The 14,793-nt window shown below is 41.9% G+C and overlaps 1 protein-coding gene across 5 annotated transcripts in view; it reads left to right on the top strand.

Annotated features, from left to right (window-relative positions):
• Nucleotides 1–14,422, top strand: part of SPATS2L (spermatogenesis associated serine rich 2 like) — a 187,462-nt gene extending 173,040 nt beyond the window's left edge. For all 5 annotated transcript variants that reach the window (XM_064286845.1, XM_064286846.1, XM_064286844.1 and 2 more), the window contains 4 exons: nucleotides 3,084–3,193; nucleotides 5,297–5,399; nucleotides 8,488–8,708; nucleotides 13,523–14,422. In XM_064286845.1, coding sequence (XP_064142915.1) covers nucleotides 3,084–3,193; nucleotides 5,297–5,399; nucleotides 8,488–8,708; nucleotides 13,523–13,918 — 830 coding nt within the window. In that variant the 3' untranslated portion in view covers nucleotides 13,919–14,422. The remainder of the gene's footprint in view (nucleotides 1–3,083; nucleotides 3,194–5,296; nucleotides 5,400–8,487; nucleotides 8,709–13,522) is intronic.
• Nucleotides 14,423–14,793: the final 371 nt, after the last annotated feature.

Below are 14,793 nucleotides of genomic sequence, written 5' to 3'. Positions count from 1 at the left end.
TCGACTTTCAACATGTTCCAAAAATGTAAAAGAATGTGTAAATCCTTTTGAGAAAATGCATTTTAGCACACCAGTTATTGTTTATAAAACCACAGAAATAATATTAATGATGTCCTAAATGCCATGAAAATCTAAAGCTGTATGGAACGGTTTCCCTCTACAGATTTCCTTTGAGGGTGATGCTTTCAAAACATACTTACTATTCTCTTTTAAGTTACCTGATCAATGAATCTTAGGGTCTGATCTGCTTTTGTTTTTTGTTTTGTTTGCTTTTGCTTTTTGTTTCTATGATTGATGTTTTCAAGGTGAAAATGTTGGCCCCCAAAGAATATTGCTTTAGTTCTGAAGTTTTAAGGCTTCTTCATAATGAAAGGCTTTGAAATGTTAATGAGAGTATATGTAAAATGCATCCCAAGACTTGCTGATGCAAAGTATTCATTTCCATGTACATTTGCATGAGTGTAAATCAGAATTTATTGGTGATCCTGCACCTGCATTCTTATTTTAGGGCCCACTTATATCTATTTCTGTGAAATCTTTTGTTCAGTGTGAATGCCCAAGTTCTGCTTAATCAAAAAGAATAATCACCCCTAATTGTCAGCAGCCCCACGAATGATCCACCAAGGGAAGTCAGACCTCCTTTACTGCGCAGTCACTCGAGGTCTGATAATACAGGGATTAAGACCCTTGACCCCTTTACTAGTCACATCTGGGCCTTTACCACTTTGCTTCTTTTAATCTTATCTTGCAAAAGGAAAATGTCTTGTTTCATCTTCCTACTTAGGAATCTTTTTCTCACACTCCAGGCTTTAGTCCCACCCATATGTTCAATTTTAATGGAATATAAATAATCAATCAATCAACAGCATGGGTCTGAGGCATTTTTAATTGGCTCCTGTAGAAAAGGAACTTCCATCTTCCTTTACATATTTTTATTTTAAATCCATCTTCCTTTGCATATTTTTATTTTAAATCCATTTTACTTTATTATCCTTTTTTTTTTTTAAATAGTGGATTTATTCATTCACTGAATCCTTTATTCAGCAAGCATACTGGGTATGGGTACCCACTAGGTACCAGGTACCGGGTGCTATGGCTACAAAGAACTATGTGATACAGTTTGGGCTGTGGTCTCACAGTGACTGCAGATGCCTACAGGATTCGCAGGTGACATAGCTGTGCCGAGGAGGTGGGGACTGTGGCCCACTGGGCACCATGTTCATCTGAAGAGGGCAGCGACTCCTCAGCTCTAGCCTGTTGCTACCATGTGGGAATGCTGGCCAACTATGGCCAGAAATTCCAACATTTAAGGGAAGCCAGAAGTCTAGCTTTCAAATGAAATCTCCTAATTTTTAAACATGGGCAATTACTTTGTAAAAGTAGCATGTGTGAACCACATAAACATTTGTGTTCTCTGGCCAAAAGTGATAGCCACTTTTTTGTGGCCTCTAGTCTAACTGGGTAACCTGGGACACCATTCGGTAACACATTGTCTACATTCAGTGAAAATTCCTACACTCCCATCATGGGGCCAAGTGTTTCACTAGTTGCTCTGGGCTCTGAAAAACTGCCAGGCCCAAATCCAGCTCTGCCCAGCTACATCGCCTTGTAAATGGGAGGCTGGGAGAGCCCCAGGTAAATAATCAAAGCATAATTAGAGTGTGGTTTGGCAAATGGTTAACCTAACCTAACCCATTGCCACTGAGTCAATTCTGACTCATAGTGACCCTATAGGACAGAATAGAATTGCCCCACAGGGTTTCCAAGGAGTGGCTGGTAGATACCAACTGCTGACCTTTTGGGTAACAGCTGAGCTCTTGTAGATTAATTATTTTATAGACATCACAACATTGATGTCAGTATAAACACAATGTTTTTTGGTCTGTCTAGAGAATTGTTTATGGTTTGCAGGAGGATCTTAAACTCTTGATTCATCCTCTACTTCTTTTCATGTTTTTGAGGTGGCCATATTTTGACATTTTATAAACTAACAACCCTTAAAATCAGGAATAATATTGTTTGCCTCTGCGTTTGCCCTATAAATCTGGTCCAATGAAGCAGCTGATCTTTGCTAAGCCAAAATATAATGTGAATTTGATATGCATGTTGTATAAGTTAAATGAGCCTCTCTTTTCTTATAACTCAAAGTACTTGTCCAAAGAAAATGAAGGCAATTCATATATGACTTGAATTGGAGAGCTACAAATCTTATCGATTGGAAGATCAAACTTCACGTTTAAATCTCACCCTTTGTGTTTGTGTTCTTTGCTTCTGAGTTCCAAAATCTTTTGGGAAACACACACACATTAACCTGTGGGCTGCTACATCTGTTTGAACCTTTAGTTTATCTGACAGATGTGTGAAAATGTGGCGCCAGAGAACTCCCTGGTGTCTTCTCTACATGTGCAGATGCTAAATAGTACACACCAATTCAGTTTAAGCTGGCTTTGACTCACTCTTGAAATTTTTCCATTGGGGACACTTACAACAAAGTCATAAGACACTCTGGACTGGAACTTCTCTCTGTTTGCAAAATGGAAACATATCTGCAGAGTCTCAAAAGCAGAGGTTTTTATTATGTTGTTTTTTTTTTTAACTCACAAAAAGCTAATAAAGTCAAAATTTTATGTCAGATTCCAGTAACACAGCTAGTTGCCTTCAATGAGTATGTGTTAAAGTTCAGAAGGTCTATTATTGTTAGACTTTAATGTCCAGTACATGCAGAAAGACTCCCTATCTTTGCAAGTTCAGGTAGGATTTAGTAACTGTCTGTTTTTGGAATTATTTGTTCTCAGTAACTCACAAATTTAAAAGTTCAGATTGAACAGGTGAGATCATAGGTCAGTGAAGACGAAGAAGAACATGGGTGGGCGGTGAATCAGAGAGACCATGATTGGTTTGGGGATTGGTAGATAAGGACATATGGAAGTGAGTTGTAGGATAAGAGTGAACCCAGTTCAGAAAACATAGTCATGTTCTAACAAAGCCATCAGTCTGTGGAGGGAGAACTGGTTCCAAGAAGTTAAGTCATTTAATATGTTTAAATCTCTGTCCCTAATGTATTATTCCTTCTTATTTGGCAGTGGAAATTCTGACTGCTCGTCAGAAGAAAGCAGAGGAACTAAAGAGACTTACTGATCTAGCCAGTCAGATGGCAGAGATGCAGCTGGCCGAACTCAGGGCAGAAATTAAGGTCAGTTCTAAAATGTCACAGCCTGAATCCTGAGCTAGAGACCTGATCCCCATTATGTTCCTTTTGTATCCATAGAGTGCCATGCTCTGAGGCTTTAATACCCTGCACCCAGCTCTTTCATGAGGTTGAAATAGAGAATTCAGAAGGGTGAAGAACCACCTAATCACTGTATTTAAGTATAATATGGTTTGAAAAAAAAGGGATGTATTATAAGGTACAAGCTGTTTTCTTAGTCAGTGGAGACTAACCCAAATAAAATATACTCAACCATGAATTACAGCTGGGATGGAGGATATTATATTCCATATATGTAATCTATGTATGTATATATAAATACACACATGTGAACACACACTAAGTATGAACTTAGTGTAATAGTAAGGGCTATCAAGCATGCACAACATGTGGAAACTTCTTTCCTATATCCTTTTATATGTTATTTTTCCTTTTATTAATAATACTACCCGCAACTATGCATTTACTGTATTTCTTATTTGCAAGCAATAGAAACTGGCTAACATCAAGGAAAAGTAGAATTTGAAAAAATATGGGTGTAGCTCATCAAAGCAGAATACTGTGTGAAGAATGAGGTCTGCCATTAGGCAGAAAGCTGGGTGACTTGGGTAACTGTCTCCCACCCAGACTATTGCAGTCACCTTCTAACTAGTCCTTCTGCCTCCACCATCTCTCTCCAGCCTTGTCATCCACTGTAAGACCAGAGTTGTAGCCCTAAAGCAGATCTAGTCTCCCCCAGTATGGTTCACCCTGCCCCTCAGAATAGAACCTACAACTTCCATCTTCCCCTACAAAACTCCCAGCTTGTTAAAACATCAAGTGAAGAATATGAAGTTGCCTCCTTCCTGGTCTCCTGAAAGCTACTCATCTTTCAAGTTTAACTTCTGCCTGTCAAAATTTCATTCATCATTAAATGGTTAATGGCACAGGCTTTGGAGTAAACCAGTCCTGTTTCAAAACTTTCTACTTCCATGACTTTGGATAAATTGAGATTCTTAGAACCTCAGTTCCCCCATCTATAAGGTAGAGATTATAATAGTACTGACTTCATAATAATGCAATCAGATGGAAATGAGATTACCTGTTAAGAATTTGGCCAGTGTCTGTAAGTGTTCAATGATTTTTCTAACGTTCCAGCTCTTAGATAACTCTTTCCCCATTGATTTCAGTAGGAAATAATTTCTTTGTCTCTTACACTCTTGAAGCACCTACCATATTCTACTTTGCATTGTATTCAGTGTGTCTGTTTCCCTTGCCGTGTGGTGCACTCCTTGGTAAACTCAGGGAGGGACTGCATCGTAGCTATTTCTGCAGGTCTCACTCTGTCATCTACACATACATCTTCATTTTAAATGAATTGAAAAAAATCTCTCCCTCTTTCTTTAGCAGCACTAGAAACTCCACGATTCAAGATAATGCTTTCTAGATCTTAAAAGCTTTTGAGGCTTATTAAAACACAGATGGGCGTCTAGGAAGGGTGGCATATTTTCCCTTGGCAGTTAATATATCAGCAAGTGATTGGCCAGATAAGAAAGACCCTATAGGAAGGCAGCCCAGACAGTGGCAACAGGACGTGAAGTACTGGAACAAGGGTACCAGTTTCCTCAACTCTGACCCATGGCGACCCATGTGTGTCAGAGAAGAACTGCTCCATATGGCTTTCAGTGGCTTATTTTTTGGTAGTAAATCACCAGGCCTTTCTTCCAGGGTGCCTCTGGGTGGACTCAAACCTCCAGCCGTTTGGTTAGCAGCTGAGCTCGTTAACTGTTTGCACCACCCAGGGACTCCAGAAGGAGGGTAAAGGGTAAAAGGTTAAACAGATGAGTCCAAACACACATTTTGCCTGTATCACAGTTTTGTCTAAGCCCACACAGGAAAGACGGGACCCACACACATTTCCAGAACAAGAAGGTGATAATGCCCCAGGCAGGTCAGACTGATAAATGGAGCCTCACAGCAACAGAGCTGGAAGGACTTCCCACCCGGTTGACGCCATCACGGGCACACGGCAGAGCAAGGTGAATGAATGTGCAGCACACTCCGGCCATCTCTAATGCAGGGCTCCTTTTTTCCTTCTCTTTCCTCCAGCACTTTGTCAGCGAACGTAAATATGATGAAGAGCTTGGGAAAGCTGCCCGATTCTCCTGTGACATTGAACAGCTAAAGGCCCAAATCATGCTCTGCGGAGAGAGTGAGTTGTGCATACTTCCTTGCTAAATAATTCTGTGTGAGTAAGCTTGGTGCTTTCAGGGTTGATATCGGAAATGTCAGGTGTGCACCTTCCAGGGGGCTAAAGTGAGGTCTGAAGAGATTTAATGATCAGAGGTCAGGACACAGGTCACTAGAAATGTCAAGATTTGAACTTAGAGTCTTCAAATGCCACTACCCGTCAGTAAATCCCTGGGATTTATTAAGCGGAAAAGAACAGGTCAACTAGTTTATGCCTTTTGCAAACTTTCTTTAAGCACCGCCAGATAAACGGCTCCTCTGATTTAAAACAGCTCCGGCTCTGCAGAGACCTATTACATCAGAGTGAGACTTCCTAATAAGTCTGGGAACAATCAGCTATTGTTGTGAAAGGCCCAGCTGTTGTGTGCGCTGCTTAGGGTGCCCCTAACTGGCTTCCGCCCTGTGCTGAGTGAAGTCTCCAGATAATGAAAGACTTCACTTCAGTCATTAGCTTTCGTCTTGTTCCTTATTAAGCCTTAATTAGAGCAGCTAATATGCAACAAAATTGGCTGGGACTTCTTTTCTTGACTCCATCCCACCCACCAGGGGAGGTGGGAATGAAGACTAACAGGGCTTTAAGGACAGCAGGCAAAGGACAGGTGAGGGACATGGGAAACCCGCGGCCTCAGAGGCAGCAGCTGAACCTTGAAATTTGGCTATACTTTTTTTTTTTTAGTGTGGAAAATGCTTTTTTTCCCCCTAGTATAAAAAATAAAAGCTTGATCCAAAAATTACAGAACTGTTTTTTTTCTGTATTATGTAGAACATGATATTACTTTCATGTGTCCGTCACATTTTCATACACATATAAACATACCCAGTCCCGTCCTTTTGTATAAATTAATATGTAAATTATGTATTGAATATTGAAGTATATATATAATTATACTGTATGTTATCATTTACTATACAACATGGAGCTATGACTGCTAACCAGAAGTTCAGCAGTTCAAATCCACCAGCCGCTCCTTGGAAACCCTATGGGGCAGTTCTACTGTGTCCCATAGGACGGCAATGTTTTAATAGGTATACAACATGGAGTCCTGGTGGTGGTTAAGAGCTCAGCTGCTAATCAAAAGGTCGGCAGTTGAAATCTACGAGCCGCTCCTTAGAAATTCTATGGGGCAGTTCTGCTCTGTCCTGTAGGGTCACTATGAGTCAGAATTGACTGGACAGCAACAGGTTAGGTTTAGGTTAGTTTTTTTTTTTAATATATAATATACCTATATAGTAGCATAATTAGTTCTTATCACTTCATAACACATGGTAGGCATTTTTCCATGTCAATATATTTAACCAATAATTCATTTAAATATCATCTATGCAGCCAGTCCCCTGATTGTGGACATTTAGGTTGCTGCCAGTTATTCACCATTAAAAATAACGCTGCCATGAACGCCCTTGTTCACACAGCTTTGGCAGTTGGCTGGTTTTATGACTGTACTTTTAAATTCTGTTCCCTTCTCACCCGCTCATTGCTCCCTCCCTTAGGAAGGAGTCTACCTGTTTGCCATTCTCCATCCCCAGCTTTTGCCTCATCTCTGAAATCCAGTCTGGCTCACAGCTGGAAATTTAACTGCCCACCCTAGTTTCCATTTCAGCCTGATGATGAGCAAGACATTAATGCTAAGTGACTCTGTGTCACCGATCAGGAGGAGGGGTGTGGATTGCAGATTCACCTGCTTGCCTCTGGAGCAGTTCAAGTGCCACCTAGTGGGAGGAGCCACCCCTTTCCAAAGTACAGCTGTCCCTTGTGAAAGGCAGCCTCGAGTGTTTTCGATTATCCTCCAAAGGCCTTTTTCTGTTCAGCTTTGTTGAGAGCATATTAAGAGCTGGGGCCCAGAAAACCAGGACCACAGTTCCTGAGCTGGAAAGTGTAGTCTCTGAGCTATAGGAAGGAGTGACCCCATAAAACTGAATCTAGTGAGCACAAGAGCCACCCAAATCCCCTAGTGATGTTTGGACAGCCCCTGGATTGCTGTCATGCCCTACCTATAAAAAGAAGGGACTGGAGATATGTCCTTGTCCTTCCCATTTCTAATGTTCTATGATTCTGTGATCCATACTAGTCATTCCTAATCCTCTAGAAAAACGCTGGGATTAGGTTTGATCCAACCAAACGTATCCGAGAAAATTGCTTTTAAAAATTGGTGACAGTTTTCAGATTCAGGGAAAGGTCTTGCTGTCCAGCCTGGCAGTCAAATTCTTGGGAGCTGTAAGAGGGAAGCCATGACTTACCCTTGAGTGGATTCCCTCTGACCCCCTGTAGCATGGGAGCTCACATAGAAATCCTCCACATTCAAAGGCAGCAGGATTGGGAATAATGAGCCTTAAGTGGACCTACCTCAGCTCTGGCGGGGACCTGTCTAATTACCTGCATTGCTTTTAGCTTTTGTATGGATGCAGATTTGCAGTCAGGATGTAGAAAATGAGGCTAACAAAAGGCCTGATAATGCAGTTCTAGTGGAACATAAAAGATGCTTTAGGGGTTGGCAGGCCTGGTCTTACCTTGGGGATATTCACAGCCCAGGGTGGCAAAATTCTTCTCTAACACCCAACACCACCCCATCCTCATGCTCTTGGGACAATGTGGCTCTGACAGGCCAGCGTGTCAGCATTTCTTTGAGGGTTTCTGTAGTCCCTAGGAACCTGACAGGGACAGTGAGGAGAGGTTTGGTCATGGGGAACCCAAGAGCAGAGTGATTTGTGGACAGGGCCAAAGAGGGACCCTCCAGATTTCATTATCCTTTCCTTGGTGGGTTCTTAACCTAAAGAATAGTATTAAAGTTGTTCAGATATGTTTATTTCCTACACATGTCTCTCAGCTTGGGTGATTATGCTGCAGTCACGGCTCAGTGGTTCTCACAGAAGAAATTTGGTGGCTTCTGAGCCCCAAGGTGCCCTTTCAAATGACATCTTTTAAAAAGCTTTCTCTTAATGTTGTGTTGGACCTCCTGCCAATTTCTCCATCTCCTGTGTCTTTCTAACGGATTACTGAAGCGGCCGTGTTCACGGCACAACCCGTAACACCAGGCACTTTCTTATTGCAGTTACACATCCAAAGAACAGTTACTCCTCAAGAACTCCCTGTAGCTCCCTGCTGCCTCTGCTCAATACTCACTCAGCAGCCTCTGGGAAACAGAGTAACTTTACCCGAAAATCATCCAATCACAGCAAGCCCTCCGAGGGTAAAGCAGCAAACCTGAAAATGGCGAGCAATCTTCCCAACACCACCGACACCTCTCACCAGGCCATGCCAGCTAACAAGCAGGTAAGCCGCTCTGGGAGGCCACCTTGCACTGCCTTCAGGGGTCTCGCAGACATTGGTCCAGGATGCATTGGAAGGGGGGCGGGGGGCTGATACTCATTTCAGGAGGAAGAACACAGCAACAGCTAGACGCTGAGCTTCCTGGGGTCACAGCCCAGCCCCACCCCCCACAGCCCTGGCAGGCCTCCTGGGAACTTCCCTGTCCCCATCTAGTCCACATTTCAAGTTTCCCATGTGGAGAAAGTGGCCTGCATACACTCTTGACAGCATTAGCAAAGAGTCTACCTAAAATGTGATAGCTCTTCTCATGCCCTTGATTGCCACCATCCTCGGGACCCCAGTAACTGGCCCACACTTGGATGGGGCTCACACAGCTGTGGGATCAAGTTTCAGAACCTGGGCACTGGAATGGTAGTGAGAGGAAATCTGGTACTCTTTTTTTTTTTTTTTTAAGATAATACCACTCCCATTTATGTTTAGTTTATTTATCAATTAGAGATCAAGGCTAGTTCAGATTTTTTTTTCTTCTCTTGGGCTTCCAGAAAAGGGAATACATTTCAAAATGACATTATTAATTCTTACTTACTGTGACCACTAAAACTACCAAGTTTTGAAAGGACAGTCTTCCTGCTCTTTCGACTTCTCTGCTGTATTCTTGAGAGGAGATTGATCCTTGTTTTAGAGAGTAAACAAAAAATGTGACTTTATGATATTAGAAGTTGAGCAGGCTATAAAGATACCTTTCATGATCTCTACGAAAGAGACTTTTAGTATTCCAAAATGCTGGTTTTCTAAGCCTGTTGGGTTTTGTGGTCTTGGTCTTTCAGACTTCCCATTAATGACACTGGCAAGCATTTCTTTAGCCCTGAATGTCTTCATTAGCCTTAAAATAGCACTTTGACAAGGACTGTTTTATATATTAATAAATAAAGGTCATAATCAAACCAGTTTCACTTGTAGTCTAAATACATCTTCACATCCTTTGTTCATTGCTCATTTTTAAACATCACATGGGCAAAATACTAAATGACGCAGGAAGCATCAAAATAAAATGGAAGGAATACACGGAGTCACTGTACCAAAAAGAATTGGTTGACATTCAGCCATTTCAGGAGGTAGCATATGATCAGGAATCATTGGTATTGAAGGAGGAAGTCTAAACTGCACTGCAGGCATTGGCAAAAAACCAGGCTCCAGGAACTGAAGACCAATTGAGATGTTTCATCAAATGGATGCAGTGCTGGAAGTGCTCACTCCTTTATGCCAAGAAAGGTGGAAGACATCTTCCTGGCCAACCCACTAGAAGAGATTTATATTTGTGCCCATTCCAAAAAAAAGGTGATCCAACAGAATATGGAAATTATTGAACAATATTATTAATATCACATGCAAGTGAAATTTTCCTGAAGATAATTCAAAAATGGTTGCAAAAGTACATCAGCAGGGAACTGCCAGAAATTCAAACAGACTTGGGATGGGGAACAGGGGATATCATTGCTGACGTCAGGGGATCCTGGCTGAAAGCAGAGAATACCAGAAGGATGTTTACCTGTCTTTTATTGACTGTGTAAAGGCATTCAACTGTGTGGATCATAACAAATTATGGAAAACATTGGGAAAAATGGGAATTCCAGAACAATGTAATTGTGCTCATGGGGAAAGTATACATAAACCAAGAAGTGGTTGTTCGAACAGAATAAGGGGATACTGCTTGGTTAAAATCCGGAAAGGTGTGCACCAGGGTTATATCTTTTCACTGTATTTATTCAGTCTGTGTGCTGAGCAAATTATCCAAGAAGCTGGACTATATGAAGAAGAACGTGGCATCAGGATTGGAGGAAGACATTAACAATCCATGCAGTGCAGATGACACAACCTTGCTTGCTGAAAGTAGAGAGGACTTGAAGCACTTACCGTGAAGATCAAAGACCACAGCCTTCAGTATAGATTATACCTCAACATTAAAAAAAAAAAAAAACTTCACAACTGGACCAATAAGCAACGTCATGATAAATGGAGAAATTATTGAAGTTCTCAAGGTTTTCACTTTACTTGGATCCACAATCACCGCCCACGGAAGCAGCAATCAAGAAGACAAAGACATATTGCATTGGGCAAATGTGCTGCAAAAGACCTAATTAAAGTGTTAAAAAGCAAAGGTGTCACTTCATGGACTAAGGTGTGCCTGACCCAAGCCATGGTATTTTCAATCACCTCATGTGTCTGTGAAAGCTGGACATTGAATAAGGAAGACCAAAGAAGAACTGATACGTTTGAATTATAGTGTTCACAAAGAATATTGAATATACTGTGGACAGCCAGAAGAACGAACAATTCTGTTTTGTAAGAAGTATAGCCAGAATGCTCCTTAGAAGCGAGGATGGTGAGACTTCATCTTACGTACTTTGGACATGTTATCAGGAGGGACCAGTCCCTGGAGAAGGACATCATGCTTGGTAAAGTAGAGGGTCAGCAAAAAAGAGGAAGACCCTCAACGAGATGAAGTGACACAGTGGCTGCAACAGTGGGCTCAAATATAACAATGATTGTGAGGATGGCACAGGACTGGACAGTGGTTCATTCTGTTATACACAGGGCCACTATGAGTTGGAAACAACTCAATGGCACCTAACAACAACAACTAAAATTTAGTCTAAGACTTTCCATTTCACAATCTCTTTAAAAACAAAGGAGACCAGATTAAATGCTATCTACATAGGCATCTTTTCAGCTCACTGTTTTATCACGTTCAGCAAAGCATTTTAGGTAATGGATCGTTTAAGTTGGCACATACATCTAAACCAGAATCTTTAGCTGTCTAAACTAAACCCTTGTCATGAGCCCTGTTCTTCATTGGAACCAAAAAGAGACAACCACTCAGAATCTACATTCTCTGTTCTAGACTGTGCTCCAAGTACTGGAGATCCTGGAATTCTTTTCCCAAGTGGCCCCAACCTTGCTCTCAGGCACTTGATGTACTACTTCCCTGGATATATCATCTTGATAGCAGACCCGTCAACTAGTTTGCACACCCCCAGGTCCAAGGGGTGGTTGTCTTAGGGGGCAGGGGGTAAAGCATAGATGGGAAGGCTGGGGTTAGTATCCACATTCATGAGTATGAGGCCCCCTCACAATGTGGGACAGAGCTAAAGGTGGGAAGAGAAGGAGGGGTGGGCCAGGGGGCTAGGAACCCCCCTCCCTGAACCCCTGCATTGTGGCATGGAACTCAAGGAGTCCCAGACATCTATAATTATACCTGGCCTTCCACGTCCTCAGGAGGGTCTGTTTGTCAAGACAGAAGGAAAGGACATTTTTAATAGTTTGTAGGCTTGTTTTATACCTTCTCAATATTCAGGCATATGGTATGTGACCCAGCATATATACTCTTGCGGTTGGCTCTGGATTATTAGGAGCGGGTCTGCTCTAAACCTATACCATCCAGTCACAAGGTATATGTTAAGAACTTTATGTATTTGTAAGCGTAAAGCTACAGGATTTAATAACAGAGGTTTGGTTTTCAAAAATCGTGTTCATTTAAGAATCTACTTTATGATCAGATAAAGACTTCTGAATCTTGTCAGGATACAGCACATTAAGTGGGAGTGGCCAGGCTTTGGTGTCAGACAGCCTGAGTTTACACACTGGCTCCACCATTTTCTCCCTCTAGACCTTGGGCAAGCCTCTTAAACTCATTACCTTCATCCATAAAATGAAGCAAACAAATAACAACTACCTTAAACGGTAATTGTAATGATAAATGAGATAACTTGTGGAAGTACCTCGCTCAGGGGCTGCGACGCTGTGGACACTCAGTAAACAGTAACTATTACGGACCTCAACAAGTTCAGAAACTTTCCCTTTGTACAGGGACAGACAAGATTATTACTTACGTTCATGGTTGCTGATCTGTCGAAGGAATGACTTCACTATAGCACTTGAGAATTCGTCAACCAAGAACTGCAAAAAGTTTTCAAAAAGGACTAATTACCTCTATGAGACACATGATCCCTCCATGTCCCGCCAAAATCTGCTGGATACACCTCATCCCTGTATTTTCCCAAGATAATACTTCTGAGCTGTGATAAGATAGTTGTTTTGAAATGAAATAGAAAACTGCTTTAGAGAAGAAAACCTCCAAGTGAAATTTTACATTTTTCTTCATATATACAATTAGGGTTCACATTGCATTGTTTATACAGAATGTTCCAGAAGCTTCCATGGTTGAGAATCATCATTGCACTGCCCCTGCATTACATTTCATTCTGTTACTTTTCATTTGGTTATATTTTAAAGATACCTATGGGTTTTATTTTGCCTAGTTCTTGAATTGCCTGTCTTATGCCTCGGTAAAGGAGACCTGGTGGTCCAGTGTGTTCAGCTGCTAATGGAGAGGTTGACGGTTCAGACCCACTCAGTGGCTCTGTGGAAGAAACCCCTGGCAGTCAGCTTCTGTAAAGACTATAGCCTAGGAAACCCCATGGGGCAGATCTACTCTGTTCAGTAGGGTCGTGATGAGTTAGAATCGACTGGACAGTACCCGGTAACAACAACAACAACATGCCTCTGTAACCTCCCTTTCAGCATCAGTCATTTTCTTGAAGTTCCATTTACAAGACAGTCCACTATTCTTTTAAGATTGAGGATTTTATCAGCTTGACCCTTTTTGCATGTTGCCATATTCTTCAGGAGTGTAAAAAACCTTGCTTATGGCTTAAAGATTTAGTTTCCTTAATGTTTACTGATGTCACCCATGGTTTGCTGGATGCTTGAACTTCCCCCAAAGACATCTAATACTTACCTGTTTTCTCTTTTGGTAGAATGGACCTTCTAGCCAAAGACGAAGATTTAATCCACAGTATCATAACAGCAGGCTAAATGGGTCGGCCAAGTTGCAGGGCAGTGGGAATGAAGCTGATCCAATGGTGAAAGGCAACAACCGCCATGAACACAGAAGACAGCCACACAACGGCTTCCGTCCCAAAAATAAAGGTGGCACCAAAAACCAAGAGGCCTCCTTGGGGACAAAGACCCCCGAGACCCCGGCCCATTCAGAAAAGCCCCGGCGAAGGCAGCACGCCACAGACAACTCGGAGGCCAGGCCTTTCCGGGGTAACGTCGCCAGGGTTTCACAGTGCAACCTGTGCCCCACGAGAATAGAAGTATCGGCAGATGCCGCGGTTCTCTCAGTCCCAGCCGTGACATTGGTGGCCTGAGCTAGGAGAGGAAAAAGCAGTTTTCACTCAGTTTTGGTTCCCTGCCCGAGGTGCTGACCCAATTTGCTGCCAAAAGAGAGTCACTTGGAATATACAAACCCTGTATGGTTGTGTCACCCTCTCTTAATCATTTTTACTAATTCTAATAACCAGCGCTAGCTTGCTTCATAACTTCCATGGCTTTGCTTGATCTGTTGATGCTTTTTCTCATGGAGACATTGCAACATCTTAGCCAGGCAGTATTTACTCATTTGTTAGGAAAATCAAGATGTGGCTGAAGACCAGAGGCTCAGTAGCAACCTATGTTGTAGCGTGATGTCAGTCCATTGATCGTCTTTAGAGAGTTAATGTTGCAAAAAAAATTAAAAAATTCTTAATGATTAGACAAACATGATCTGCCGAAGACACATGCGCTTTTGTAGAATTTAACATCTGGTGTTTTTCTGAAATATATATATACATATATTGCTTTATTTGAAACAAATTAAAATATGCTGCATTTGACACCTGGCTTGTTTCTTTTATTGATGCCCGCCTTACTACTACTGAGTGTACCGTATAAGATTTTGAAGAAAACTTTAGAGACTAGAGGCTAAATAATGCATGAGAGCTCTGTACAATACTTTCTCTTGGGACAAGTGGCCCTTCAGAAAAAATAATGCCTAACCATGGCCCCTGCTGAATACATCACACACAGATACATGGGTCTGCACTGCAGTCGTCTGAGACACCACGTGTCAGTTTGGAGACCTTGGTCACAAGCAAGTCACATAAGCCTCAGCTCAGCCTGGCTTAAACAATAATGAGAATTTATTGGTGCAGTGACCGAGAAGTCCAGTGTTAAAGTATGCCTTGGGTCCAATTTGATCAGGGCT

Source organism: Loxodonta africana, chromosome 6 (genome assembly GCF_030014295.1).
Source record: "Loxodonta africana isolate mLoxAfr1 chromosome 6, mLoxAfr1.hap2, whole genome shotgun sequence".
In the NCBI taxonomy this organism is placed as follows: Eukaryota; Metazoa; Chordata; class Mammalia; order Proboscidea; family Elephantidae; genus Loxodonta; species Loxodonta africana.
This window is presented reverse-complemented; position numbering and strand designations above follow the sequence as displayed.